The following is a 27,987-nucleotide window of genomic DNA, read 5'->3' as shown; positions in this document are numbered from 1 at the left end:
GATGACGAAAGCTATATTCCCCCAGAGTTCAAGTCGAAATACTCGATGACAAACTATGTTCTTGGACATGGAACATTCGCAGTCGTACGCGTGTGTGAGGAAAATGAGACTGGTGTGCAGCGGGCTGTCAAGATTGTTGCTCGTCGACCACTTCAAAGCGACCATGACGGCAACGAAATGGATGTACGGCCGGGGCGAATTGCACGAGATGAGATTGAAATAATGATGCGTGTGCAGCACCCGAATGTGATACGATTGTGGGATTTTTATGAGACAGATGAGGGAATGTTCTTGGTCATGGATCTTTGTCCCGGAGGAGAATTGTTTGATAACATCGTGAAACGCACAACTTTTAAAGAGTACGACGCCCAGTGCATCATGCGGCAGCTCCTGTTGGGTGTCGAATACTTACACTCTAATGGAATCGTCCACCGCGACTTGAAGCCAGAAAACATTCTCATGTATGATGAAGATGACATTTATAAGGGAATTGTCATTTCAGATTTCGGCCTTGCCAAACTGATGCCAGAAGAGGGGCTGCTCCTAACCGCATGTGGCTCTCCGCAATATGTGGCACCTGAAGTTCTTCTTGGCCAAGGCTACGACGAAAATGTCGATGTTTGGTCGTGTGGTGTGATTGCATATGCATTACTGTGTGGCTATACCCCATTTAATTCTGAAAGTGTGCAACATATGTTTCAGAATATTGTTCAGATTGAGTATGAATTTCATCCGGCCTTTTGGCCAACACAAAGCATGTTGGCGAAGGACTTTATTGATCGATGTCTGTGCGAAAAAAATCAGCGCATGACGGTGCACGATGCACTGCAACATCCTTGGATGACACACTTTCTTCAATTAAGTCCAGGAAAAGAAGAAAGTCCCATTCTTAGACGAGTGAGTCCGGCAGAGTATCACAATCCCCTCTCGAGATGCGAATCTTTGACCAGTCAACTGAACGACTTGGCCGTGTTGCAGAGATTGCGGAAGCGTTACTTCACAGTTTCGGATCATGAATTAGTATGCGTTGAAAAATTTGTCAAACGCTTCAAGGCTCAATTGGAGATGAAGAAAGACACTGCCCCAATTAGAACGTCGTTGAACAGCGGAACATGGTGCGTTACCACTGAGTCGCTAAATAAAAAAGATTGCCAGAATGCCGAGCGGTCCAAGTCTATTCCTGTGAATGATGGGAACTTTACTCGTCATTACATTCGAGAGTCGTCAGACCAGGCTCAGCAAGTTGCTCATACCACCAATACAATCCAAGTATTGAACAAATTGCTCGAGCAATATCGCACAGCGAAGCTTCCAGCCTATTCTCGTGTAGATCCAAAGGCTGAAATGCGACCACAAGAGGGTATGTCGATTTCCAAGGCAATCAGGACAGTACCCGCTATCTTGAACAGAAGCTATTCGATCGGAAGTGCCATTGTGTCGCATCTCATGTACGGACCCCCTAAAAAATCATGGGGAGTAGAAATGTCAATTCTAACAAGAATGATTCGAGAAATTGCAGAAGAAAATACGGATCTTGCCTCAATTTCAGGGCTTCAGCAACTGTTTGAGCTGATGCGCTTTTTTCCTATTCCCGATGATGGTCTTGTTACACCCGTTACATTCCGCGTCAAGCGACGCAACCTGAAAGGTTTTCTTTCTGGAAGCGACTCTAAAGAGACAGGGAAGCGCGAGCTTACAGGAGAGTGGATTGTCGGTAAACAGACATGGCGACGGCTCCAGAATGAGTGGCAGACCGGCAATCGAAGGCGCTCTGAACGCGTGATTTTGTACGTTCACGGTGGTGCCTATTTTGTGATGTCTGCTACAACACACCGTCCGCTTACTATTGCCATCAGCAAGTACTGTGAGTGCCGTGTGTTTTGTGTAAACTATCGCCTAGCGCCCGATACGATTTTTCCTGGTGCTCTCCTAGATGTCGCAAATGCATACTTCCGTCTAACGGATGATTTGCACATTCCGCCGAATAATGTCGTCGTGGCTGCTGATAGCGCAGGTGGTGGTTTGGCGTTGGCCCTCATGATGTATTTGCGCGACAACCAATATCCGCTTCCTTGTGGTGCTATTTTGATGAGTCCTTGGGTTGATCTCACTCTATCCTGTGACTCATGGGAAACGAATAAAGACTTTGACTATCTGCCCCGTCCAGGGCGAGGTAATCACATGAATCCTATCAATGCATATCTCGGCCCAAACATCGACATGTACTTGATGCATCCTTATGTGAGCCCGCTGTTTGGAGAGATGAATGGTTTGCCACCTATGTTGATCCAGACAGGTGATGCGGAGAGATTGCGTGACGAAAATGTTCTTTTTGCTCATAAATGTGCCCTTGCCGGAGTTCCCATTCGCAATGAAATATATGAAGACTGTGTTCATGTCTTTCAGTTCTTCCTGTTTCTTGAAGCGAGTCGAAAGGCTTTCCAGAGTATGCGACATTTCATGCGAACTGTCCTGGATAAACGGCCGAAGCGACAAGCTTCTGTAGTGGAAGAAGATACGCGTGAACAGCTAGATCAGGAAATGACTGGCGCCGGAGCAGAGCAATTAATTGTCCCGGGCTCGCCACAAGCTTCACAGCGCCCGGCTGAGGATTGTGAGCCGGACGGATCGCATCACCAAACACTAGAAGGCCTTGGCCCGGAGGGCGACGAAGACACCGAGACCTGGGAACTGGATGGTGAGGAAGATGCCCAAGCTAAAGATCAGCTTCACAGTAATCCGTGAAAGCGCTGGCATAAAAAGACAGGTAGGGAGCTAGAAAAACCATCAAGTCCCGCGATTGGTTGCTCAGCAGTGCGCAACTTGGTGACGACAATATGGTTGGCGGAACTTCGTTCCTGTTTCAATACATACTTGATAAAAGTATATATGTATGTACGATAGTGAAAGTTGACGCCTCGAGATGAACGAGAATGCACTCGAAACTCAGATTTGATTTGCTTATCTACTTAAGCTCGACTTTCTGCTCAGTACCCGGGATTGGCAAGTCAGGCAAGGAATCCTCAGAGTATCGTTTTCCGTAGAAAGTAAGGACACCAGTAGCACCACCAAGACTTGCGCCACCAAGAATGCCATGGAAGAGGCCAACATGACGTAAGAAGAGAGCAGGTAGAGTAAGTGCACCTACAACAGACCCAATCAAGTGGAAGTCATCGCGGCGCATGCGTTCTGTATCAGCACGAACTGCAGAGGTGCGATAAGCCAGAAGTGGTGCGCTGATCTGTATAGATTCAGCCCAGCCAACGCCCGCACCAATGCCTGCACCCAAGATAGGCAAAATCCAGTTGTAGCGAGCTAGACCTTTGAGAGCGAAACGGCGGTTCCGAATAGCATTCAACAAATAGACTGGTGTTGCTGCAACAGAGGAAATTTGTGCACCTAGTCGTTAGAGGAAAAAAAATAAAGCAAAATATTTTACAAACCTTGAACCCCACGGTGCGTTAAAAGATACGCTTGATCGTCTGAAATGGTTGTCATCACGGTTATTTTATTGAGCTGGCGTGGAGTAACGGGATGAGAGTCAAAAACGCACGTCCCAGAGTTGAGCGAGCCCATCACGTGCCTGGGGTCAAGACTTTGAACCCAAAGACACCCTATGAACAGTGCGAACCATGGATCATAGTGCATATAGAGTACACAAGCATGCGAGTATTACCACGTTGCCGAATGGAGCAGACAGAATCATTTAACTGGATTGCATGTCTCATAAGATAATGAGACTTGACTAATGTAGCTATTTGGGCTTGGTCACAATAAGCTGATGTGAGTTTGAGGAGATTATACCAACGAACTTTTCGGGCCACCAAGAACATAGTCATAAAAAGAGAAAAACTGATGACGAGTGAGCATAATATTGCTTACGCACCATAAACTTGCGTATGCATTTGAAGACATGTCTGTCCCTTCCTTTCTTGGGGCGTATGGTTTAATGTTCATGATTAAAGCAATCGAGCACATTAAGCTCATGGTTGCGACATCAGGAAGGGGCGACATCAGTGCGGTCGACGATATCAGACTGAGGACGTAAGCTCAGAAACCAGCATACTTAACGCACGCAATAGAACTAAGTATCGCATCGTAAACCGAACTTCGGTTTTCCATGAGCCATACGTCAGGGGCATTAAACGGACGCATGGCACTAGCATTACGAGGCTCCGTCTTATCTACGCGCCGAGGAAGCATGGTGTTCAATCAACTATCCAGGTTCCTCGTCGTGATCGATTCTCAAATCCATCGTGGTTGAGGATGCGTACCGATAATGATTATGTAATATAACAACGAGCGTAGTGGTCATAGCTGGTCGGTGCTTTACTTACATGGCACGTAGCACCATGTTGAGGTATTCATCGCATCTAATTTTTGGTACCAATGATGCTAGGGAGTCTTTCAAACACTCTTCTGAGAGTGGTATTGCTCGAATGTATACAGAGCGCCACATATCCGGCGCTGATAATCGGTACTGGGTGCAGTATACAACGATATTCAACTCAACTGAAGATGTATTCTCGACACTTAGCGTACAAGACTTGAGGAGGGTTGCAAATGACGCTCCTGAAAATCTTGTGACTCTTGTAGATGTACTTACCTTGCATCTCGAAAGTCTTGTCAATGATCCAAACTTTGCGCCGGTGCCACCAAAGAACCTCGGAGGATGGGAGGCGTTGTTTAGCAGCACAGCTCCTCAAAGGCCAGTGGATCAACGGAACCGAGGTCAGGAGGCGCTAAACTGCTGTCGGGTATTGTCTAGAGTTATTCCTGTCATCTATGAATCAGAACCAGCTGAAAGAAGCGACACTGACATCGTAAATTTGGAACAAAGCGCCCTGTGGTCAAACAAAACTCGAACCATGCGAATGAGGGCGAGTAGTAACACGCGACAAAGTGTGGTTCGCCCTGATACCAAAAATTCCTATGATGCAAACCCTAATGAAGAACAGTTTATTCTAACTGATGGTGATGAATCTACTCTGGATCCCCTAGCCGACCGCATGACTGACGCTGAATCCATTCCCAGCACAGGCTACATACTCATCTTGACACTCATGGAACTCTTATTTCACTCTGGTTTCACCATGCCATGGACAGAAGAGCAATTTGTTGCTGCTGGCAGTTCGGATATTAGTCGTGTTCATTTTACTATATGGGAAGCCGGTATTGGATCACCAATGGATTTAGAACACACTACGCAAGAACATATTCAATGCCGCACTGAGATTATGCGGCTTTTATTGGTCTTGCTTTCGAAGCCAATGTATGTTCCGGCTCATATGTTGAGCACAACGCCCATGCAAGCTCTTGACTTCGTCACTTGTGAATTGGAACGCCCTGTGGTACTTTCATTCTTGTGCAGTCTTCTTAACACAGTTGCAAATTACCGGCAGGCTGATGCGTGGAAGCTTTTCGGCACTGATGTAACTCGGGATACATATACGTCCTTGTGTCTTGAAATGTTATGTGCCTTGCTCTCACATCGGCCAGATTCGAATGAAAATCTTTTCGAGTTTTATGCCAAGAAACTGTATCGTGAAAGTGATTTCTTGTTCCTAATTAATGGCTCTCGAAAAATGTTCCGATCGAGTATGGCAGTGACCAATGGTCCTTTTGAGATGGGAAGCTCACGCGCTACGTTCATCAAGCCTGCACAAGAGCACGTATCTGAGATGCTCGTAGTTTTCTGGGTGTTGCTTCGTTCAAACAAAAAGCTCCGCGAAGTTATCACTCAAAGTCCAGGGATTTCTTTTGACTTCTTGTCATGGCTGTTATATGTGCCTCTTGCCAACAAAAGTAATCCGGCAACGCTGGGTCAAGCTCAATTGGCTATTTTCTTGTTACAAGATCTCTCGGTTCACAAAGACTTTGCCAAGTGTTTATCAAAGCCAAACAGTGCGGAAAACATAACCGTTCCTGTTCGGTTGCTTCGACGACAAGGAACGTTGGCGCTCGACGTCTTGATTGAAAGCATCTACTTGCTCATCACCACTAGTTCGGGACAGCTTTCGAATGTCTACCCTAGCTTATTACTAATTTTGTACAATACTTCACCATATTGGCAAAGGATGTCGGTGGCCTCTGCGTCTCGTCTTGAGCAGCTATTACATCACTTCGCATCTTTTAGGTTTTTGCTCAGTGATGCAAACCACCCTTACTTGCTTCGACTGCTTTTTGATTCGTGTTCAAGGGCTATTCAATTTAATGCTAATTCAAATGGTCATTTGATATATGTGCTTGTGCGATCCGCGCACATCATCGAGAGGACTCGCACTTTTGATTTAGATTCAGCTCTTGTGACGATTCAATTCGCTCGCGACCACTACGGCAATAATTCAATTTCGAATACGAACGAAACGCCTGAGGCGGTAGAGAAACCGGGGCCCGTAGGTCTCCAACATCAAGTCGATTTGAATCGGCCTTTACCACCAATTTCGCCTGACAAGAGCCTTACCGATGGGGAAAAAATAGCCGAACGAGAACATCTCAGCGAAAATGCAGGTGAAGCAAAACAAAATCGAGAGCACTCAACAGAGCAAGAATTTGGCAGCAAAACAGAGAAACATCCTCTTAATGGATCTGCTACACTACAATGCGAGGCTAATGAGTTGCAAGATCTGGATTCATTCACATTTGAATCCGAACCGACTAAAGCTGATTTGAATTCAATCAACAATAACAATTCGAAGAACATGCGTGCTACTGATATAACTAAACCTGCGCTTTCTGAGATGAAAGATGTTGATGCTCAGGCTTCTGACTGTTCGGAGTCTACCATTTTGGAGCAAAAGTCAGAAGAAATCTCGAAAGAAGAAAACCAACAGGAAGAGTCATTATTTTCGGAAGAGGAAATAGGTTTAAAAACAAGGCAAGAAAACCCACCACCTGTTCCTCCCAAAGCAAAAGAATCATATTCCCGTGAGCAGCTAGATCAAATTGCATCCACCGTTGGAAAGCATGGATTTGTCCCAAATCAAGAGTGGGTCAACACGTGGCTATCAAAACTCTCCTTTGATGTTCTTAAGCCTATGCTTGATTATCTTGTCCCTCGAATGAATGAATTTTGCGCTAGTCCGCCAGTGATGAATAGTGCTGCCGCACACGAGCAAGTGCTGGCATTCCTTCGCGATCAGCCGCTCTCGGAGGTAATCCCGTCAGCCCCAGAGCCTCAGGCCTGCTCTTTTGAATGGACAGACCAAAACTCCGTTTGGTTCCAAAGCTATGTATGGGGTTTGATATATGCAGTAGGTGTTACTCCGTTCGCTATATGGTATGAAACGCACACGCATCTTTTTGAAATCCATGTCGAGCAGCCAGCAGAATCAGCTGTGAGCAAAGCGGTTCATGCCTTTTCTTTATTAACCTCCAGTCTTTTATCACAGACCCCGTTTTCCTGGAGCCAAAGTTCTTCGTCTCCTGACTCGGCTGAATCTTCTAGAGACAAATCATCCCCTTAGTGCCGTATACCTCTTAAGTTTGCGCACAAGAAATGGAAAACAGAGAATTTTCGCTGTACGAATATTGCGTAAATAAATTTTCGACCCAAAATGAGATCAATAGACTTGCATGGTTTTACAGTTCTATAAGCATGGCTTCTTGCACATTAGATTCGTCAAGATGCTGAGGATTCTTCTCACAAGCCTTTATGAGAAATTCGCCGTGCATCGAATCGGAGGATGTTTGCTGTTTCGTCGAAGTGCTTGTTCTCGAGTCTGAGATAAGAGGGGCTGAGGAAACGAAAGAGGGTGATAGCGGAGCAGGCGGGGCGGATGGGTCAGGGTTATTAGTAAGTGGAAAAGATGTTCCAAAGGGATCTCTGTAGGTGAAATTCGCGCCGTCCGGACGATTTTCAGTCCCATGTAAAGAGTCTCTTTCGCCAAGGCGTGAATCAAGTAATCGATCGTACATTTTCACGACTTCTGAAAGCTTTTCTTGTAAGCTGGAAAGCTCACGAAGTCGTCGATGACCTAGGTCTAACTTTCGCGCCAATTTAGCTCGAGACACTGCAGCTTTGTCGTGAATGTTCTGTACAGGTTGAGGTATGCCATCAGTCGCAATATTCTTGGCCCATGGAGCATCATGGCGCAAGATGGTATCATGAAATGTGAGTATATTATCTAAATCATTCGTATGCACGTCCAGAGGACGTTCAGTTTGCAATGTTTTTGACAATGAAGGCTCAAGTTCAGTTCTTTGGTAGCCTTGTCGCGACGCCGATGACGTCCCTAACACTGCCTTTTCTTTCGGCTGGCGGGCATCTTGTTCACGAAGACTGGCTGCTATAGCTGCAGCCAAGTCAGGATCATCATCAGCATCAGATTGCTCATCACCTTTCCTTGGCGAGCCCATAAGCGAATGTGTGGCAAGAGAAGTGTTTCGCTCGTTGTATTCTTTCAACGACAATTCCATAACACGAGCTAATTCATCTTCTTCTTTAGCCATTGATGGAGATGATGCAGATCGGGTCGTAGTATTATGTAAAAGGGGGTTGGAAACAGGTCCTTTGCGCTGAAAACATCCATCACACACCCGTACAGCACTGTTGATACAATACCAGGGTAAAGGCATGGCCTTGGCGGAACATCTGTAGCAGAATATTCGACCACAATTCCGACAGTGAGGCTTTCTCAAGAATGTTCCAAACTCGGAGCGACATCTCGTACAAACAGGATTATCCGACCATTCAGGTGCAATAGGTGTATCAGTGAAAGCTTCCCCGGCTTTGGAGATTACGGGGTCAGGTGGTGGAAGTTCAAACCCATCCTTCTCCAGGCCATGGACAGCCTCGGCTATGACAAATAGTTCATCCGCATTGTTTCGAGAAATATATTTCCAATCTTGCAAGCATTGGAGAATCTTTGACTTTACAGGCATGGCAAGATTTGGTCGATCACGTACAATCGACGTGATGGTATTCATAAATTCAACTGTCGCAATCTGTTTAATAAAAAGAATGCCCGCATTCTTGAAGCAATGGTCAATGAGCTGTTATGTAAGTATCTCACCCCAAACGAAAACGACACAACATACACTCAAACCAAAAAGTTGTATGTTGGGGTTTGTGTGCAAAAGACGACGCTTCAGCTCCTGGATGGCGAATTCTGGGGTCACATCTTTGGCCCTGATGTGATCACTAATTTCGAAATATAGGTATATATCCTCGTGTCCAGAAGGAATGAGTGACGACGTGGCTTTTTCCACAAGCTCATGGAACGAGTTCTTTGCCGACCCCATCCTGATGGTGAGCCGTGCGTAATACGTATGTGGCGGAGTAGGCTCGTATGGTTGTGGATGATCACGTGCGTTAAGTGGCATAACTTCGATTGTAGTGTGTTGATTGGTCCATATTATGACGAACACGTGTTTTCTGAAGGCTTGCCCCCTGCTTGTGATGCGGTGTTTGCTGACTGTCGGGTAAAGCGAATGTGGCGGAAGAATCGACTCTCTTTCGACGACGACGACGCGTGGTCGAAGCACACACAAAAGTATTTGTGATTGTCTTCGCCGGACATTCAGTTTCACCTCTGTTTGTCTACTCGAAAGTCGTCGGCCACATTCGTACTCTTTGCAGTGCGTGAATCCTTCCGGTCGAATCACGATCGAACCATCCTTCTGGTCCCAACTCTTCTACTGACGTAGGGGATCGGTATATTCTGTTTGCCGAGAATGATTGGCCACCAGTTTGCGCCGTCTGTGGCTCCGGTTCGTCCAGTCAAGGAGGTACAGTTTGGGATTCTAAGTCCGGAGGAGATTGTGGGTATTTATGGTCGCGTAATAGCAGAATACTAAAACATATGTGATATCTACAGCGTGCATTCTCTGTTTGCAAAGTTGAGTTCCCTGAGGTGAAAGACGATGCAACAGGGAAGTATAAGGTGGGAGGCCTGTCTGATCCGAGGCTCGGCACGATTGATAGGAATTACAAGTGTCAGACTTGTGGCGAAGGAATGGCGGAGTGTCCGGGTCACTTTGGACACATTGACCTTGCTCGTCCAGTCTTCCACGTCGGATTCCTTGGTAAGGTCAAAAAGCTGCTGGAGTGTGTCTGTGTCCACTGCGGTAAACTCAAGGCTGACCCTGTGAGTGGATTCATTTTTCACATCACAGCATCGTTACTAACCAGTTTAGGTTTCTGACCCTGTCTTTAAAAATGTTCTTCAATCTACTCGTGTGAATCGTAAAAGGCGATTCCAACGTGTGTGGGAATACTGCTCAAAAATTAGCATTTGCGAGGCAGATGAGGGCAAAGAAGAAGATGAATTTGGTGAGGTCACACAACCCAAAATAGGCCATGGTGGATGTGGTCGTTTGCAGCCAGCTATCCGAAAAGAAGCGCTCAAATTGTTTACCGTTTGGCGCCAGAGCAAAGAGGACGACGCTGAAGAATTTAGTAAGATGGCACAAACAGAAAAGCGACCTCTCCCCGCCTCAGAAGTGCACACTATTTTGAAGAAAATCTCAGCTGACGATGTAAACACTCTTGGACTCTCAGATGATTTTGCACAGCCTGACTGGATGGTCCTAACAGTTTTACCTGTGCCGCCGCCCCAGGTGCGTCCCGGTGTGACCGAGTTCGGCAGTGGTATGGGGCAAGATGACTTGACTTATAAACTGGCGGATATCATCAAAGCAAGCAGCAATCTTCGTCGTATGGAACAAGAGGGTGCACCTGCACACATTTTGAATGATTTTGCTGACTTGTTGCAATATCACACGGCGACATACATGGATAACGACATTGCAGGACTGCCGCAGTCCCTGCAATCATCAGGTCGTCCGGTCAAGGCTATACGTGCACGTTTGAAAGGAAAGGAAGGGCGACTGCGTGGTAACTTGATGGGAAAACGTGTCGACTTTTCAGCTCGCACAGTCATTACCGGTGATCCCAATCTTGAGCTCGATCAAGTTGGCGTCCCCAAGAGTATAGCGCGCAACTTAACTTATCCTGAACGAGTGACACCCTACAACCGTGCTTATTTATCCGATTTGGTTCGAAACGGTCCGAACGAATACCCTGGTGCTCGCTATGTCATTCGAGACACTGGCGAACGTATTGATCTAAAGTATAACCGACGTGGCGACATTGCACTGCAAGCCGGCTGGATTGTTGAGCGACATCTTCGGGATGGTGATTATGTGCTTTTCAATCGCCAACCTAGTTTGCATAAAATGAGTATGATGGCTCACCGTGTGAAACTTATGGACTACTCGACGTTCAGACTTAATTTGAGCGTGACGCCCCCCTATAATGCTGACTTTGATGGTGATGAAATGAACTTGCACGTTCCACAAAGCGAAGAAGCTCGTGCTGAGTTAGCGCAGATCGCATGGGTACCGCGTCAGATTGTATCGCCCCAAGCGAACAAGCCGGTCATGGGCATCGTACAAGATACGCTCTGTGGTGTCCGAAAGTTCACCCTTCGTGACTGTCTGATGGATTATGATCAAGTCCAAAATATTTTGATGTGGTTGCCTGGTTGGGATGGAATCGTGCCTCAGCCATGTATTCTGAAACCAAAGCCATACTGGTCTGGCAAGCAACTTCTGTCTTTGTGCATTCCGAAGGGCATTAATGTTTTCTTAGGGGATGCCAAAGCAGCTAGCAATAACTTTGTGAAGGATGATGGTGTTCATATTGAAAATGGTGAGATCATGTATGGTGTCATCAACAAAAAGGTTGTTGGCTCGACTGCGGGTGGTTTAATTCACATCATCTTCCGGGAGCGCGGGCCGGTTGTTTGTCGTGACTTTTTCAGCGGTGTACAGCGCGTTGTGAACTACTGGCTTCTGCACAATGGATTCTCCATCGGTATTGGCGATACTGTTCCTGACAAAGCAACGACAGTAAACATCAACGAGACAATCGCCAAGGCCAAGTCTGATGTAATGAATCTCATTCAGGCAGCTCGCCATGACTGGCTCAAGGCTGATCCCGGTATGACGTTGCGTGAATCATTTGAAGCAAACGTCAACCGTATTCTCAACAAAGCCCGTGATGACGTTGGTTCTCATGCAGAGCAGAATTTACCTGACTGGAATAATGTGAAACAGATGGTAATTGCTGGTTCAAAAGGATCATTCATCAACATTTCACAAATGTCTGCCTGTGTCGGTCAACAGTCGGTTGAAGGCAAGCGGATCCCATTTGGCTTCAGACACCGCAGCTTGCCGCATTTCACTAAAGATGACTACACGCCAGAAAGCCGAGGATTCGTTGAGAATTCATATCTCCGTGGGTTGACAGCACATGAATTTTTCTTTCACGCCATGGCTGGTCGAGAGGGTTTGATTGACACTGCTGTGAAGACGGCAGAAACCGGTTACATCCAGCGTCGTTTGGTCAAAGCTCTAGAAGATGTGACTATTTGTTACGACGGCACTGTGCGTAATTCTACCAATAATGTTATTGAGTTTGCCTACGGTGAAGATGGCATTGATGGTGCGATGGTCGAACGACAAAAACTGATCACACATGGCTTGAATGACAAAGAATTCCGACGCCGATTTAAGGTCGAGTTAAGTCGTGGTGGATTCAAAAAGGGCACTTTACGGGCAGGCTTAGGTGATTGGTCGCCTGAACTGGAGCAGTTGCTTGAAGGAGAATTTGAACAGCTTGAAGCTGACCGAAAAACCCTTAGAACCGAAGTGTTCCAAACTGACCGTGTGGATACATACCTGCCATTAAATATCGCTCGCCTCGTCCTAAATGCGCAGCAAATTTTCCACATTGATCCTCGCAAACCGAGCGACTTGTCACCATTTGAAATCGTTGACGGGTTAAAGCGTGTGCTTAACAATCTACTGGTTGTTCGTGGTGACGACAAAATCAGTCGCGTCATGCAGGAGAATGCAACTCTCTTGTTCAAAATTCACTTGCGCTCATTCCTATGCTCTAAACAAGTAATTGAGGTTCACCATCTCACACGTGAAGCGTGGGAATGGGTTTTGGGAGAAATCGAAGGTCAATTCGCTCGCAGTGTTGCTCAGCCGGGTGAGATGTGCGGAACACTTGCTGCTCAAAGCATTGGTGAGCCAGCAACGCAGATGACTCTGAACACATTCCATTACGCCGGTGTGTCGAGTAAGAATGTGACGCTGGGTGTGCCACGATTGAAGGAGATCATCAACTGCGCCGAAAACATCAAGACCCCTTCGGTAACAGTGTATTTGCACCCTAAATATAGTGCATCGTCTGAATCTGCAAAAATCATTCAGACGGCACTCGCGTACACAACGTTACAGACAGTAACATCAGCAGTCGAAGTATTCTACGACCCCGATCCCAGTTCCACAGTGATCCCAGAGGATCGTGACTTTGTCGATGCATTCTTTGCTATCCCTGATGAAGAAGTGGAAGCCAGTCTGGAGCGACAGTCGCCTTGGCTCTTACGTCTCGTTCTTGATCGTGCACAAATGCTCGACAAAAATTTGACGATGGCCGAGGTAGCGTCGAAAATTGGTGCCATGTTTGGTCGCGATATTTTTGTTATGCATTCTGAAGACAATGCTGAAGAGCTCGTGTTGCGAATTCGTATTGTTGATAATGATCCAGACAAGGAAGTTCAGGGTGAAGAAGACGTATTCTTGAAGAGTCTGGCGCAACAAATGCTCACTGATATTGCGTTGAAGGGTGTTCCTGGAATCTCGAAAGTTTTTATTGTAAAGCAAGACAAAATTACTCGGCGTTTCGACCCTGAGACGGGTGAATGGGACAGCTTGAAGGAATATGTGCTGGAAACAGACGGTACCAACTTGAAAGATGTTCTAGCTGTCGATGGTGTCGATGTGTCGCGCACTCTTTCGAACAACTGTGTTGAAGTATTCCGCGTGTTCGGTATTGAGGCTGCTCGTGGTTCCTTGCTGAAGGAAATTCGCAATGTCATCGAGTTTGATGGATCGTATGTCAACTATCGACACCTTGCGTTGCTAGTCGATATTATGACAAGCCAAGGTACATTAATGGCAATTACGCGCCATGGTATTAATCGGACGAACCAAGGAGCACTTATGCGTTGCACATTCGAAGAAACTGTTGAGATTTTGATGGAAGCTGCTTCGATGGGAGACATGGATGATTGTAAAGGTGTGGGACAAAATGTACTTCTGGGACAGATGGCACCCATGGGCACTGGTTCATTTGACTTGAATCTGGATGTGGATATGCTTAAGGACGTGATCGTGAACAGAGATCAATCCTACGCAAACCTTTGGGTATCGAAATTGGGCATGGATAGCGACGACTTGGGCGCGCGCACGCCAGGAGGCATGACACCGTACGACTCAGGTTCACCAAACATTGATGACGACTTCCGCGTTCAACAACAAGCAAGTTTCTCACCACTGGTGCAGGTTGGCGGTGACGAGGGTGGTTATGGTGAATATCTTAGTGCAGGACAGAGCCCAATGCGCACTCCTCTTGGTGCCCAAAGCCCTGGTTATGGCTTTGCTCCAACGTCTCCTGGATACGTTCCAACCAGTCCTGCTTACAATGCAACAAGCCCTGCTCTGGGTGCGATGAGTCCATGGGTTGGTGCCGCTGGAGCGACGTCTCCTGCCTATAGTCCGACATCGCCAAGGATTTTCGCAGGAGCAACTTCGCCTTCATACAGTCCTACGAGCCCGAGCTACTCGCCTTCGAGTCCCGTAATTGATGCCTCCAATGCTCGAAGCACTTACACGTCTCGGATGTCACCAGCAAGCCCAAATTATTCACCTACAAGTCCAGTATACTCGCCTACGTCTCCAGCGTATTCACCCACTTCTCCTCAATATTCACCAACGTCGCCGGCTGGACCAAGAGGTCGTCGTCTTGGAGCGAGTGGACCGAAGTATTCTCCCACCTCCCCACAGTATTCGCCGACGTCGCCACAATACTCGCCAACGTCACCGCAATACTCGCCCACGTCACCACAGTATTCGCCGACGTCGCCACAGTACTCGCCAACGTCACCGCAATACTCTCCCACTTCTCCGCAATACTCGCCTACATCGCCACAGTACTCGCCGACGTCTCCGCAATACTCACCGACATCGCCGCAGTACTCTCCTACATCGCCGCAATACTCTCCTACTTCCCCTCAATATTCTCCGACATCACCTCAATACTCCCCGACGTCTCCTCAGTATTCTCCCAGCGGAAATGTTGGCGCTTCTGCTGCTTCCGGTGCTGCATCTCCTCGTCGTAGTCGAATGACCAGCAGGCCCACTTGGCAACGCTGAGATCGACTTGAGTCTGAGCCAGAAACTAGAATTTTAACTATATAGAAGTGCCAGAATTGTGCATGTGAATCAATGTTGTTGTGGAGTTCGTTTTGCCGCTGCTTTGATCGAAACCATGCAATGTTTCCTGTAATCTTGGCCGACATAGATGCACTCGGCGCTCGCGAGAAAGCACTTTGCAGAAGAGGTTGGTAGATTCTGTTGCTCACAAAAGCTGGCTATGATGGTGCAGAACGCATTTTAGCCGACAGTATATCGACGCTAGCCAAGAATATGAATATTTCAGAGACTCTAGCACGTCAAATCCGGTTCATTGTTGAACGTGCTGTAGCTCCAGCGCAAACTAGTATTTATGATTTACTTGACCCTTCGAGTAAGTCAGTCGTTTTAGGAACGCCAGGTGAAGATGATGAATATTCGTATCTACCCTCATGGGGTCATGAATCTGGATGGAAACAAAATTTTGTGTCTACAGGAAGTTCTTCAATCGATGATAGCTTGAATGGAGGCTTTGCAAAAGGAATGATATCGGAACTCGTTGGAGAAAGTGCAACAGGCAAAACACAATTCTGTCTCTATGTGACCGTTTGCACTGCATTAGGGCTACCTGCCGAAAATCAGCATCCCAAGCCATCTTCGTACTTACGTGGCGGGAAAGGAAAAAGTGTTGCACTTATCACCTCTAAAGGCAGAACCGCAGCGCAGCATATGGTATCGCGGATGGTGGAAATAGCTCAACAACTTTTACGACTCTGGTTTGAGCAACCTAGTGTGCCAGATACACATGTGGACGAACTAGTGGAAAAAGGCATAAAACTTCTGCTAGGAAATGTATTTCTCGCCTGCACAAACACGTTTGAATCAGCAGAACATGTACTATGTTATATACTTCCGGGGCTTGTGTCAAGAAAAATGTTTTCTTTAAGCGCGTTTGAGCTGTTGGTGCTGGATAGCGTGCCACCTCTTCTCCAAGAAGATGTACATGAGAACATTCTTTCTGATTCTCCCGCTTCGCAGCATAGTGTTCGTGCATCTCGACTGCATGCATTGGCATGTTTCCTCAAGCGTTTAGCGTTTGGAGCGGGTGACGCGGCATCGATGGCTGTGATCGTTGTGAATCATGTTCATGATGCTTTCTTGCATGACGCAGCTCTTATTCGACGAGCACTAGCTTGTGGTGAGTTGCCGTACGGCTCTTTGGATCATGACGCGATGCAGTCGGTAATCCAACACAAAGCTTCCCTCCCATTAGCCTATACCCCCCAAGCGGCCCATTTTTCGGGATTATTAGCGTATGTCCCATATGCAAAACACTACGCATCTTCTTCCCATTCGATTGAAGCTGATATTAATTGCTTGAAAATGGCGCAGTTGGGTCTAGTTTGGACAAACTGCATCAACGCGCGTTTTTTGCTCGCACATGTTCGATGTCCAAACAAGATCCAACTACCAGCACGTCGTTTCCGAGTTGTATTTTCACCTACGTGCGCGCAACCGGCACCGCCGGAAGTTCTGTTTACCATAACGCGTAAAGGGATTGAAGTTCTTTGATATAATCCAGAACATTTCATCGACGTAACCCGTAATGCGCAAGGCTAGAACGAACATGCTGATGTACCCGACCTACGTACGTGGCAAAATCGTATGCAGTGATATGTGTAACCAAGGGAGTGTCTAGCGAGTTTTCAACTTTGTGGGATCTGCCGGGGATGAAGTTGAAGCATAAGGACGCGATGAGGCAGCGCTGCTGGCCTCAGGTTGGTTACGGTTGATACTAAGAACCGTGCTCGCGTAACGAGTGACAAGATCAGTGAGCATCAAATAGCCTTTCCGAACGCTTGGCGGGCAGGATGAACATTGCGTAATTTGATCCAATTCTGCTCGCACATGCTGTAGTGCAGCACGGGTAAAGCTGCTCATATAGAACCTCAGCCGTAAAAAGTGAGCATAGAAAAGTGGCGCGAGAAGCGAATTACGAAGCAACATTGCACCAATAAGAACTCGCACGAAAATCACCACTTCAGCATACGAGACAAAGCGCATTGCAACGTCGTAGTTTTGCTTTACCCACTTTTGAATAGATTTGGACATCTCGCCACCCGCAGGTGTCGAGGTGCCGTCCGCATTCTGGGATGCTGGCTTGATGGATGGCAAAATGGTTGTTCGGGTGAAAGTAAGGAGATGGAAAAGGGAGAATGTGATGTAAGGAATGAGTGTTACTAATAGTGTTAATAGCTCTCCTGAATACGTGTATGGTGTACATACAAGAAATGGGCTTGATCCAGCACCAATACATTGCGATAACAAGGTATTGAACATTCTCATCCATAAGAGCGCGTTGAACGTATGATTTATCAGTGCGAGGAACCTGAAAAATAAGTCAGCTGAGAAAAAAAATGCTTCTAACATACACCGAAGCTCTTATAGATCACAACACCGTAGCTTACAATCGCGCCAATGTAGGCTAAACGGTACCACAAATCGTAGCCAGACCATGCCAACGTAGCAGTCGCCAGCCAGTAGCGCATACCGGCGACAAACGTGAGAAAGTGACCAGAGGCCCAAACAAGATGCGGTGCACTAGCTTTCAGCTAGACGTGAGTCTATTCATCCTGCGCATTCGACATACCATTTCACCTGGGTCAACGTGTCGATAGTCAAGTGCCGGTCACATTTGTCGGGCTTGGTAGAATATGATGACTAATTCATCGGCCGATGTTTTAACCCGTGGATCCTCCTACTCGGATGCGCTCGCGAAGAGCATTCAGGGCGTACCTTGCAAGCAATTGAACAAAGTGGACATTGTGCCGATCTTAGGCGGGAGTGCTGCCGGCTATGTCGCTGCCATATTCATGGAAAGATGTGCAAAGACGCATAATGGACCGCGGGGTCTGGGCTAATGTTCACGCGCGAATGTCTGCCCGCTCGCGTGTCACGAACCTGGGTGTCATCCTGCTTGCGTGCGCATTTTTTGTTTCCCTGCTGTTTAATACTAGAAGCCGGAAGATATATGTAACAGCTCCTACTTCAGAACAATCTAATTGTGATCCAATACCATACAATATTCATATGCGCGATGCCGTGCCTAAATACCCAGGTGCCGATAAGTCACCACTGACGCATTTGGTTATTGTCGCAGGCCATGCTATTTGGAATGGTAACGACCCAAATACGGTTCTTAACGATTCTACTTGGTTCCTTGAAGACTATCAGCGAGGTGGAAGTGTCAAGACTTTCTTGAAACACATTGAAACGGGGATCCAAATTGCTGCGCAAGATAGCTCGAGCTTACTTGTGTTCAGTGGCGGCCAAACACGAGAGCAGTCCTGGACAACCGAAGCGGAGACTTACATGCATCTTGCACTTGCATTGTCGAAAGATTTGCCTTACTTTGCTGATTCGGATACCGAGTTTCCAGAGTCCCAACCGCCTTTTGAGCCTCTTGACACGGGTATGAAATACACACGAGATGTTTTGTCCTCAAGCTCAATAGCCATGCACCGGTTTCTGAATCTGGCACAATTACGCATGACAACAGAGAACTATGCGCTTGACAGTTTTCAAAACTTGTTATTCAGCATTGCGCGTTTCTATGAGTTTACTGGCACATACCCTCAAAGGATCACGGTTGTGAGTTATGAATTTAAAAAGGACCGCTTCACCGACCTGCACGCACATGCTATTCGGTGGCCCACGAATAAGTATTTACCTGGTGGCTCACGTCGCTTCACCTACGTGGGCATCGACGATGAAGGCAGTTCTTCAGCGAAGTTACATGACACTGCGTACGACCTTTTTGAGTTGGACATGTATGGGTGTTATGGACGCCTTTTAGACAAGCGGCGAAAACGAAATTGGAGTCGACGAATTCAACCGTACACAAGTACAGCTCCTGAACTCGCAGGACTTTTAGACTGGTGTCCTGCTATTAATTCTCGTTTGCAAGGTTTGTATCCTGGATGGCTTCCGTGGGATGCTCGCGCATCCACTGGATTGGGTCGTGGTGCACAAGCTATTTTGAAGCAGAATGGGGGCAAGTTCATTCAGGCGGAGTATCTACCTGACGGTAAAAAGATTGTCTAAAAATCAGCTAATCTTAATTTGATGTATGGGCGTACGGGCGCGCCTTGTCCATAGCCCGACCAACAGCATAATATGCGCTATAAGCAAAATCACAGATGATAGGTTTGTAGAGGGAAACACGTTCCATGCCAATTCAACAGCCAAAGGAAGAGCAAGACGGATGGGAAGAGGCCATGATGATGCCCAGGCTAGTAACGGAATCTGATGGAAATACCAACTGAAAAATTGATAGTGAAGACTGCGTGCAAATGTTATCCCAATAAGATTGCTCGTGAACAATGTAAGAATCATGAAAGACGACGACATAGGAACAGGGTCACCATGCCAACAAGCTGCAATCCATCGCCATCCCATCGAAGATAAGCCCGTCCAGCGATATATTCCAAACAAGCACAATACATTGAGGTGCAAGAAAAGAAGAAATTTCGACATAGATGGATGTAAGAAAATCTTTTCACCTAAAAAGCGCCAGTTTACCGTCCATTCGTACAAAAAGGAGCGGGAAAAGTCAAATGCTGCATAGACGTAGGATTTGGGGTCGTGAATTAGGAAGGGAAGTCCCAATAGACATTGCAGACCTCCGACAATAGTAAACATATACATAATTGTAGAAAAGGCGCCCACTGCTCTGAACAATATAACTAATAGTCCTGGCAAAAATAGTAGCACATTCATCTTGATAGATAGAGCAATGCTGAGATTTTGCATAAGCCATTATTTCGTTATTTTACTGCAACACTTACGAGTAAAAAATACACGCAACTTTCCAACGTTGTCGACATAACAGATATACGCACACGTAAACGAAGAACATGCTGACGGGGTCATTAAAGAGGCGCAAAACGTAAATGGAATGGAGTCTTTTGGATAATCCGAGAAACGGCAATACAATAGGTGGTACACTTGCAAAGCGATAGAGCTGCGCAACCAGTATGAGAGTGCATATATACAACGCAGCATAGGCAACTTGTGCAGGAAGTAATCGAGAGCCATGCGTGGTTAAAGCGTCAAAGAAAGCAAAAATGTATAAATGACCCGCAGGATAAACACATGGTCCAGAACCATCAGGTGGGTTAATTTTTTGGTACGCTCTTTCCCCATCTAAAAACATTTGAGCCTGTCGAAGGTATGTGAAAAAATCAATCTCTGTGTCTGCCTCGTCAACACCTTTGTGGTACTCACAGCTAATATATTTTATGATGAGAAAATTCAGCACACATTCTCCGACACACATCAGGAACAGAATAGGATAATATCCTTCATCTGTGAATAAGAGCGCATGGAACAATCTTTTGACGTTGGCACAGGAAGGAACACCCCACATGGTAGTACATGAAGTTGTACTGGTAACAGCTTCATGATACCCGATCGCGCCCGATAACACGTGCATGGGATCTATTCTGCTCAACAGGTTACGCGCGTAACTCTTATTCCCAAGCCCGTCATAGAGGCGTGAGTCATTCCTTATGTTTGGCTCTAAGCAGGGCAAGAAAGTCACACCCTTCCGTTCAAACGTAATATTCATTATACCATGTGTGATTCACCATGGAGCACTACCGCGATAGCTGATATGGAAAGTCAGCAAGTTGCTGGAAACGAAAAACCCACTTTTGCACACTCTGACATTTTCAAAGCAAAATCAATCAATCTAATGAAAAATCATGCGGATGTGAAGGTTATGTCGCAACTTGATCCAGAAGAGGATGATACTGGAAATGTCGAGTACAAATTTCAAATTCTACCTACGTCTAAGGATCGGTTCGACCGGCTCGTGACGCAACTGAATTGGCGTCTTACAGAGGGTGGCGGCACATGTGTTTACGAACTAGGTGTGCTTGACAATGGAACTTTGGCAGGTATACCCTTAGAAGATATGCGGAAGAGTCTATCCAACTTGTGTGCCATGGCTCAATTATTGGGAGCCGAGGCTGAAATTCGTCGACTAATGATCATTGGTACTGATCACAAAAATGACTCCTTTTTATACGTGCTTTCGGAGAATGATGAAGCATTCAAAGTCCTCGATCTAGATGAGGGGTTACCGGATACACAATCCACAACTGGCATCACGATTCCCAATGATTCATTGAAAATTCGTCTCGATTCTCTTCTTAATGATGGTTTGTTTCGACTGCAGCCGAATGCTCATAATCTACACTGTGGTGATACCTCAGCGAATGAAAATGAAAGATCTTCGGAAAATCTATACGCTCAATCATCTGCCTACAATGCGCAATCAGTACAAACGCCGTTGTCTGGATCCAAGTCTAAGACTCCAGCGCAACAGAATAAACTGCATCGACGACGTGTTTTACGACTTGGTCGCTTTGAAGCTGCCATTATGACGGGTGCTGGTAAAAATCTTTCTGAACCTTCAATATCGAATGTATCATGCAGTCGAGTTTCAGTACCGCCACGTGTCCCCACTGAGGAACAGCTTCTTGCCGAAGTCGTGATTCAGTTGCCAAATGAGTTTTTCATAGACTACACTTCATTGTAATTTATTTGACAATCGGCGCATGTACAACGTCCCGATCCCGATTGTATGGGAAAGCACGCGAGCTCTCGGGCACATCTAAGGGCCAGTTTCATTTTCTTTCGTCCAACCCAGCAACGCACAATTTTATCATGTCTATGCATCCATCAGTGTACGGCAGAGCTGGCCCTCAGAGGTACGTTGTGATAGGCACTCTTTCTTACGTGTGAAAGATCTACAAAGAGTGCATTGAAACACAAGATTCTACCTGAGGAGCCTGAACGAAACACTAATGGAGGACCCGGTGCTGAGGACGCGTATGCTGACTTGTACTGGGATGACGATGCCGATGTGGATACAGAAGATATGGCACATTTGCATCATATTCCAGAAGGCAATATGCGACGAGATGCATTGCGTCTAACGAGGAAAGCCCGTTCAAGACTTCCTCGTGTAACAGCGTATAGCACTGCGACGTATGTGCTATGAAAGGTCCGAGTCTATCACTGACAAACCAGATCATATAAATTACCGGAATTAATTCGCTGGCTTCAGGCTCGCAAATCATCGCATGAAACAAATGTTGTCCGTTTTGATGAATGTGTATACACGACGTATACGTACCACCATGTGGACGAGGCACGTGGACTGCCCACAACCTCGCCATGGGTGCTGCAACAAGGACGACCACCATTCCGCTTGGACAGTAGTCGAACACCTACTGGTGATTTGCTTGGTGTTCCTGAACTTCGACAAGAATCTGCATCTCCTGAACATGGGCTTCAGACGATTTCAGAGGAGAATGAGGGCGGTGTGGATGTCAGCAAGCAAGAAGAGCCTGAAGCAGCGCCAAAGTCGCCACGTAAATCTACACAACTAGTTCACTACGTTCCGGAAGTGTTCTTGATGGAATACGGAAGTATGTATGCCTCCCTGGGAAGAAATATCTGACAATATTGCAGCTATTGTGATTTGGGGAATGTCATTGACAGAAGAGAAACGGTTACTTCGTGAAATTCGCAAATTTGAAGTAGAGAGGCTTGCACCTGAAGATGTCGAGTGTGAAGACTTGAGCTGGTACTTAGCAGACTACAGTCGGTGAGTATTCTCGTTCGCACAAAAATACTAATGTTGCAGCATATATAACGATGTCATCACACTCAGACGTGGTTCAAGCTACATGACTAGATTGTCACTCTCACATGCTCTTGCTCAGTCTGCAAAGATCAGCTTTTTTGAAAGTGTCATCGAAGCTACGATTGACACGACGAAGGACATTCCTCGCAGCATTGCAGAGAGCGGGAAAGTGGGCATGCCACCCGTTGATATAATGAAGAATATTGGGCACTTGTTTATTCTTCGTATGAACATTCATTTAGTTGGTTCGGTTGTCGACTCTCCTGAAATTTTTTGGTCGCAGCCTGATCTCGGTACGTGTGTGTTTCTTAACAAAGGAAGAGCCGTTATATGCCGCAGCGCGAAGCTATCTAGAAATTCAACAACGAATCGACCTGTTGAATATTCGTGTCGAAGTTCTACAAGACATGCTTCAGCTATTGAAGGACCAGGTGACATCTAGTCACTCAGAATGGTTGGAAATTATTGTCATTATCCTGATTGTGCTAGAGTACGTGTATGGGGATTTGCGAGTTAGAATCCGAGCAACTAACACTATTCCAGGATTTTCCTTGGGGTTGCAACAAGTATGTCGAATATTCTCGTATGATTGGTTGGACTGACGTGACAGTGCTGGTGGACCTTTACTTTGCATGATTTTCACGTGGCTCGATGTAGGGCATGCATGATGGCGGGTAGCAAAATTTGTGAATCTACGACTTTTTTCGCGAACGCGTCAATCTGACAAGTGCACTGCAAGTTCGACGTTAGTCACCTTATGTATGGCACGCCTCTTGTTAGTGGACTCTTCCCAGAGTGCTCCGAAGACGTCTATAATGCGTACCATGATCCCAACGTTCATGTTTTCTTGAGCATTGTGTTCGGTATTTTTGCTCTTGTTTTCCTGTTTTACGTTTCGGCGCGATTCCCTAAGATCGAATACGGCCTCATGTTCGGTTTTTGTGCTCGTATGTATTCACGTAATGAAACTTTCTCACACAATAGTCGAAGTAGGAGCGTTTGTTCTCCGGATTTATTCTGATATTCAAGATGCCTTTATCTCGCTGATGGTGTATTCTGCTGCGATTGCATTTTCTGTTGGGGTGCTATACAGCATGATGGTTCGCTGGACATGGATTGCAGACAAATATTACGGTAAACGTGTATTTGATCGCGGTTTTGGCAATTATGCATCCATTACTGCCGTTGTTCTTATCTTGATTGCGTTGATTATTGCCGGTGTGTGGGTTGCCTCTACTATTTGGGTTGTGTATCTGGCGCTTGTCGTTGTGCTTTGGCTCGCTTCGCTTGTATTTTTGGGTATTCATCGAAGGATGAGTCCAGGTATGCGGGAAAGACCCATTGTCATGAGTATGATGGAGAGGAAGCGTGGATATGCACCACTCGCTACAAGCCATCAGCAGCTAGATCATATGCTTGTGTTGCTGATCGTGATCTTGTCTTTTACCTTTTTGAAGTTAATTTTCCTCACTGTTTGTTTCGTGTTGGCACCTCTTTTCTTCATTACGCCGCTGTACTACATTTTTGGGGTGGGACCTGACTTGGCATTCGTGACTCTCCTGTCCAATACGGAAGCATTGCCGCTCTTTGAGCATGAAAGACACATGCCTTCAGTACGTGAAGAAATTCGCCAGCAAGAGCTTTCAGGCGCGCTGCCTTATGCGCATAACAATTTGGGAGCGAATGCATCGCCTATATATACTGTCCCACCCCAGCCAACAGCGCAGACGCATGGACTTGATCCTGCGTCTCAACAAGTGCACCAGATGCCTTCTGAAGTCCAACGTCAAGGCTATGTTGAGCAGTTGCCGTATGGACAGATTGAACCTGTCTCATCGCAGCCATACTTGACGAGAGAAATGCCTCAAAGCGGCGGTGTGTCTGAACCTGAAGAGTTCATGGTTGTGCCACGTTGAAATATGAGCAGACATCCATGCCTATTGTGTAATATTTAACGGGCTGAGCTGAGATGTACGCTTGTCTGACCATGAGCGATCGAGCGTCAGTTTCTCATATATTGAGTATACCAATGCTTGAACAGCTGAACAAACCATCCAATCCAGGAAAGCAGATCTAGTGACTGTTTGACTCTGATGCACGAATAGAAAGGACGGTTGTTGTGACGTCGTGGAAACTATACGTGTGGAGTTGATAGTCGATGGTTAAGTAGATTCCGAGGTCCATGCGAATCGGGCTCCTTGCCATTGAAAAAAGACCTGTCTAGTTTTCACTCTATGCTGGCCAATTGATGGATAGGTAGATGTAAAATTAACATGGTTGGATACCGTTAAGTCAGCGGAATGTCCAGAAGCTTGGTTCAATCGTCACTACGGAGAAGGCATTGGGAGATTGAGATGTCTATCCGAGAGTTTCGATCTCCATGGTTTTGTTATGCCATTTGCGTGACAACATACACCGAATTTCTGTTCTCTTATCTCGCGCCAACTCAACAAATGGTTCGTTCCATTGCAAGACAGTCGGTCACTGCTTGAACAGGCGCTGAGCAATATCAGCGCAGTTTATTGCAGAGAATAACGTTAGCGCTAGACTACGACCGTAATTTGACAGGTCAAATTTAACGCAAAAGATTGGGAGCATTCATTACCATACGCGCACCAGCGGCGAGCAACCCACAGCTACCAGACAAACGAGTCACCATGCCGCGCAGATGGAGACAGGGGTTCCACACATGAAAAACACTTGAAAGTATGAATGTAATGCAACTACTTTACATATTAAAAGGGGTATAAGCGATCGTATGACCATTTTTCATAAAAAGCGAATCGTATATATTACACTTTTTGTTAACCGCGAGAATGACACTCTTGGTCAACGTCCGACACCGCGGTGATCAAAGACTGTAGCAAACCCGCCAGCGGGGTAGTCTGATTTTTCTCTTTGTATACTTTTAATTGTCTGAAACAGACGTCGAGAGAGCGGCTTTGAATGGGTTGTAGCCATCATATGCTTCATTAGGTACAATCGGACCTGGCATAAAGGTTGGTCGTGCCCTCAAGTCCACCGGAGCGGCTGCCACGGCCGTGACCAGGGCCAGCGCAATAGCAACGATGTTGAGCGAGATTTGCATCTTAATGCTTAGAGTTAGACGACGGATTAACAATAAGGATTTCTACCGAGCGGAAAATTAGGACGGTGCAGCTAATTTATAGACGGACAAAAGTAATCGCGCTGGGAAATTTTTTGTACCCCAGTATTTAGTTATTTACCGCTAACCTAATTGGCTCCCTTCTCCTCACCATCCCTTTTTGATTGGACTCTATTATTTCAATTTTCCTGTTCGTGCATACAAACTTGTACCAGTACATTCTTCCATATTTATCCATGTTTAGCCCAATGATCTCCGCTCGTACTTCACAGGCTCGCGTGCCCGTGTCCAATAATGTGCGCTGGTTTTGGTTATACCCCAGCAAACAAAGGCTTCACGGTGCGCAGTCAACTTAGTACAGGTTTAGACTCGTGCAGTAAGCCTAGCATATTGGATTGTGCTCCCACTGTAAAACCTCTCTTCAAAAGATGTCAAATTGCCGCTATTTGGTCAGTAGAAAATGATATATACTTCGTGTAGAACAAATTTGTATAATGATACTCATTAACGAAGCTTACAGAGTGGCTTTAAACCTAGTTTGCTTTGTCGATGGTCTAAATATCCACCTGCTGATCGGGTTGAACATGCATGTAAGCGAAACATATCCTGCATCATCGCGCATTTCAGCTCGCCTGCTTCGCAATAGGAAATACATTAGCGATTGAATGGGTTTTACCTTCTCACGATGCTCAGCATGCCAACCGTTCGAACTTGTAAACATCCAGGCCCGTATACTAGTCCTGAATTGCCATGCAAGTGGCATAGGCCGTGAAATGCCTAGAATACATGCACTCAGGGGGAAATTTCGGCTAATGCATTGAAAGATGCTTCATGCATGACCTTTAGAAACAGCGAAGATGGCGGACTCTTTCATCCCCATATTCGCATGACAGTGTGGCACGAGCGGCAGTGGACCCAGAAGGCCAGTGATACACCACACCGGGCAAGCTTGATAGTGATGGACGGGAACCTGAGATACATTCTGGCTCACAGAAGGTTTATAACCCATGGTATAATCTAGACAGCCAGCTCGTCCCTTTGCCAGCGCTATTGAGGCATTACATATAGACATGTGATAAGAGCAGAGGGGAAACAAAGTCATCCCATACTTTCGGTAACAAATACAATCCTTATACTGTGCATACGAGGAGTACTAGAACCTTGTTCAAGCAGCGCAGGAATGATTAGCGAGGAGCCTGTGATGCGATAAATATGGTCACGATATTCGAATAATCGCGCAACGTCCCGCTACGCGCGTTTAATTCCGTATATGAGCGAAGGATACGCATCGTATTTCATACCGTGACTGAAAGCCGTAATGCAAACCACATGATGTTTGTGATTAAGCTTGTTAAAGAAATTTAGACAACAACAACCAAGCGATTACAGGCGCAGATGAAATTATGGGTTGGACGTGCGCGACAAACCCGTACATAGAGCGGCAGCGCAGGCAGAATCATACTGGTGGGTGCACGAGATGCTGCATATGGGCAAATATCTACCTCCACATAGCGTGTGTAAAAACGCCAATTTGAACGGAAAGGCAAATGACTGGTGCTAGATGAAGCAAAAGAAACTGCGATAGACAATATTATATACACGGGAAGAATAGAGAGGAGACCAATTTTGACGACGGAAAATACAAAAGGTAGAATGCGCTCGAAGGAGAAACGATAGGAATGGGGCATGGAGGACAGGTGCAGGGATGAGGCCAGTGAAATAAGATAGAGGCGAACGGATGGATTAGAATACAGAACGTAGAAAGAAACATGGGAGATAGAAGACGGGAAGTGCGAAGTGAAAATAATGGCAGACAGTGGTAGAGATAGATGTAGAGATATAGTGTTAGTGTTAGTGTTAGTGTTAGTGTTAGTGTTAGTGTTAGTGTTAGTGTTAGTGTTAGTGTTAGTGTTAGTGTTAGTGTTAGTGTTAGTGTTAGTGTTAGTGTTAGTGTTAG

At 46.2% G+C, this 27,987-nt stretch overlaps 11 protein-coding genes across 11 annotated transcripts; 8 read left to right on the top strand and 3 right to left on the bottom strand.

Annotated features, from left to right (window-relative positions):
• Nucleotides 1-45: 45 nt before the first annotated feature.
• Nucleotides 46-2,745, top strand: MGL_2786 (uncharacterized protein; the record flags this gene model as incomplete). Its single annotated transcript, XM_001729748.1, has 1 exon — nt 46-2,745. One exon carries the CDS (start codon nt 46-48, stop codon nt 2,743-2,745), a length of 2,700 nt encoding a protein of 899 aa, XP_001729800.1.
• A 220-nt stretch (nt 2,746-2,965) lies between these two features.
• On the bottom strand, nt 2,966-3,987 carry MGL_2785 (uncharacterized protein; the record flags this gene model as incomplete). Its single annotated transcript, XM_001729747.1, has 3 exons — nt 2,966-3,399; nt 3,444-3,482; nt 3,813-3,987. The coding sequence occupies 3 exons, from the start codon at nt 3,985-3,987 to the stop codon at nt 2,966-2,968; spliced, it is 648 nt and encodes a 215-aa protein (XP_001729799.1).
• An 887-nt stretch (nt 3,988-4,874) lies between these two features.
• On the top strand, nt 4,875-7,466 carry MGL_2784 (uncharacterized protein; the record flags this gene model as incomplete). Its single annotated transcript, XM_001729746.1, has 1 exon — nt 4,875-7,466. The coding sequence occupies one exon, from the start codon at nt 4,875-4,877 to the stop codon at nt 7,464-7,466; it is 2,592 nt and encodes an 863-aa protein (XP_001729798.1).
• Nucleotides 7,467-7,581: 115 nt separating this feature from the next.
• MGL_2783 (uncharacterized protein) lies at nt 7,582-8,451 on the bottom strand (the record flags this gene model as incomplete). Its single annotated transcript, XM_001729745.1, has 1 exon — nt 7,582-8,451. One exon carries the CDS (start codon nt 8,449-8,451, stop codon nt 7,582-7,584), a length of 870 nt encoding a protein of 289 aa, XP_001729797.1.
• A 1,953-nt stretch (nt 8,452-10,404) lies between these two features.
• MGL_2782 (DNA-directed RNA polymerase II subunit RPB1) lies at nt 10,405-15,228 on the top strand (the record flags this gene model as incomplete). Its single annotated transcript, XM_001729744.1, has 1 exon — nt 10,405-15,228. The coding sequence occupies one exon, from the start codon at nt 10,405-10,407 to the stop codon at nt 15,226-15,228; it is 4,824 nt and encodes a 1,607-aa protein (XP_001729796.1).
• A 273-nt stretch (nt 15,229-15,501) lies between these two features.
• On the top strand, nt 15,502-16,779 carry MGL_2781 (uncharacterized protein; the record flags this gene model as incomplete). The annotated part of the gene is made up of 1 exon (XM_001729743.1): nt 15,502-16,779. One exon carries the CDS (start codon nt 15,502-15,504, stop codon nt 16,777-16,779), a length of 1,278 nt encoding a protein of 425 aa, XP_001729795.1.
• A 123-nt stretch (nt 16,780-16,902) lies between these two features.
• Nucleotides 16,903-17,860, bottom strand: MGL_2780 (uncharacterized protein; the record flags this gene model as incomplete). Its single annotated transcript, XM_001729742.1, has 4 exons — nt 16,903-17,447; nt 17,494-17,596; nt 17,640-17,819; nt 17,858-17,860. 4 exons carry the CDS (start codon nt 17,858-17,860, stop codon nt 16,903-16,905), a joined length of 831 nt encoding a protein of 276 aa, XP_001729794.1.
• A 203-nt stretch (nt 17,861-18,063) lies between these two features.
• MGL_2779 (uncharacterized protein) lies at nt 18,064-19,311 on the top strand (the record flags this gene model as incomplete). The annotated part of the gene is made up of 1 exon (XM_001729741.1): nt 18,064-19,311. The coding sequence occupies one exon, from the start codon at nt 18,064-18,066 to the stop codon at nt 19,309-19,311; it is 1,248 nt and encodes a 415-aa protein (XP_001729793.1).
• A 1,531-nt stretch (nt 19,312-20,842) lies between these two features.
• MGL_2778 (uncharacterized protein) lies at nt 20,843-21,811 on the top strand (the record flags this gene model as incomplete). Its single annotated transcript, XM_001729740.1, has 1 exon — nt 20,843-21,811. One exon carries the CDS (start codon nt 20,843-20,845, stop codon nt 21,809-21,811), a length of 969 nt encoding a protein of 322 aa, XP_001729792.1.
• A 128-nt stretch (nt 21,812-21,939) lies between these two features.
• Nucleotides 21,940-23,513, top strand: MGL_2777 (uncharacterized protein; the record flags this gene model as incomplete). Its single annotated transcript, XM_001729739.1, has 7 exons — nt 21,940-21,983; nt 22,021-22,263; nt 22,306-22,706; nt 22,750-22,885; nt 22,925-23,217; nt 23,246-23,414; nt 23,468-23,513. 7 exons carry the CDS (start codon nt 21,940-21,942, stop codon nt 23,511-23,513), a joined length of 1,332 nt encoding a protein of 443 aa, XP_001729791.1.
• Nucleotides 23,514-23,886: 373 nt separating this feature from the next.
• MGL_2776 (uncharacterized protein) lies at nt 23,887-24,840 on the top strand (the record flags this gene model as incomplete). Its single annotated transcript, XM_001729738.1, has 1 exon — nt 23,887-24,840. One exon carries the CDS (start codon nt 23,887-23,889, stop codon nt 24,838-24,840), a length of 954 nt encoding a protein of 317 aa, XP_001729790.1.
• Nucleotides 24,841-27,987: the final 3,147 nt, after the last annotated feature.

Source organism: Malassezia globosa (genome assembly GCF_000181695.2).
Source record: "Malassezia globosa CBS 7966 chromosome Unknown mgl_sf_7.1, whole genome shotgun sequence".
NCBI classification, from domain to species: Eukaryota; Fungi; Basidiomycota; class Malasseziomycetes; order Malasseziales; family Malasseziaceae; genus Malassezia; species Malassezia globosa.
This window is presented reverse-complemented; position numbering and strand designations above follow the sequence as displayed.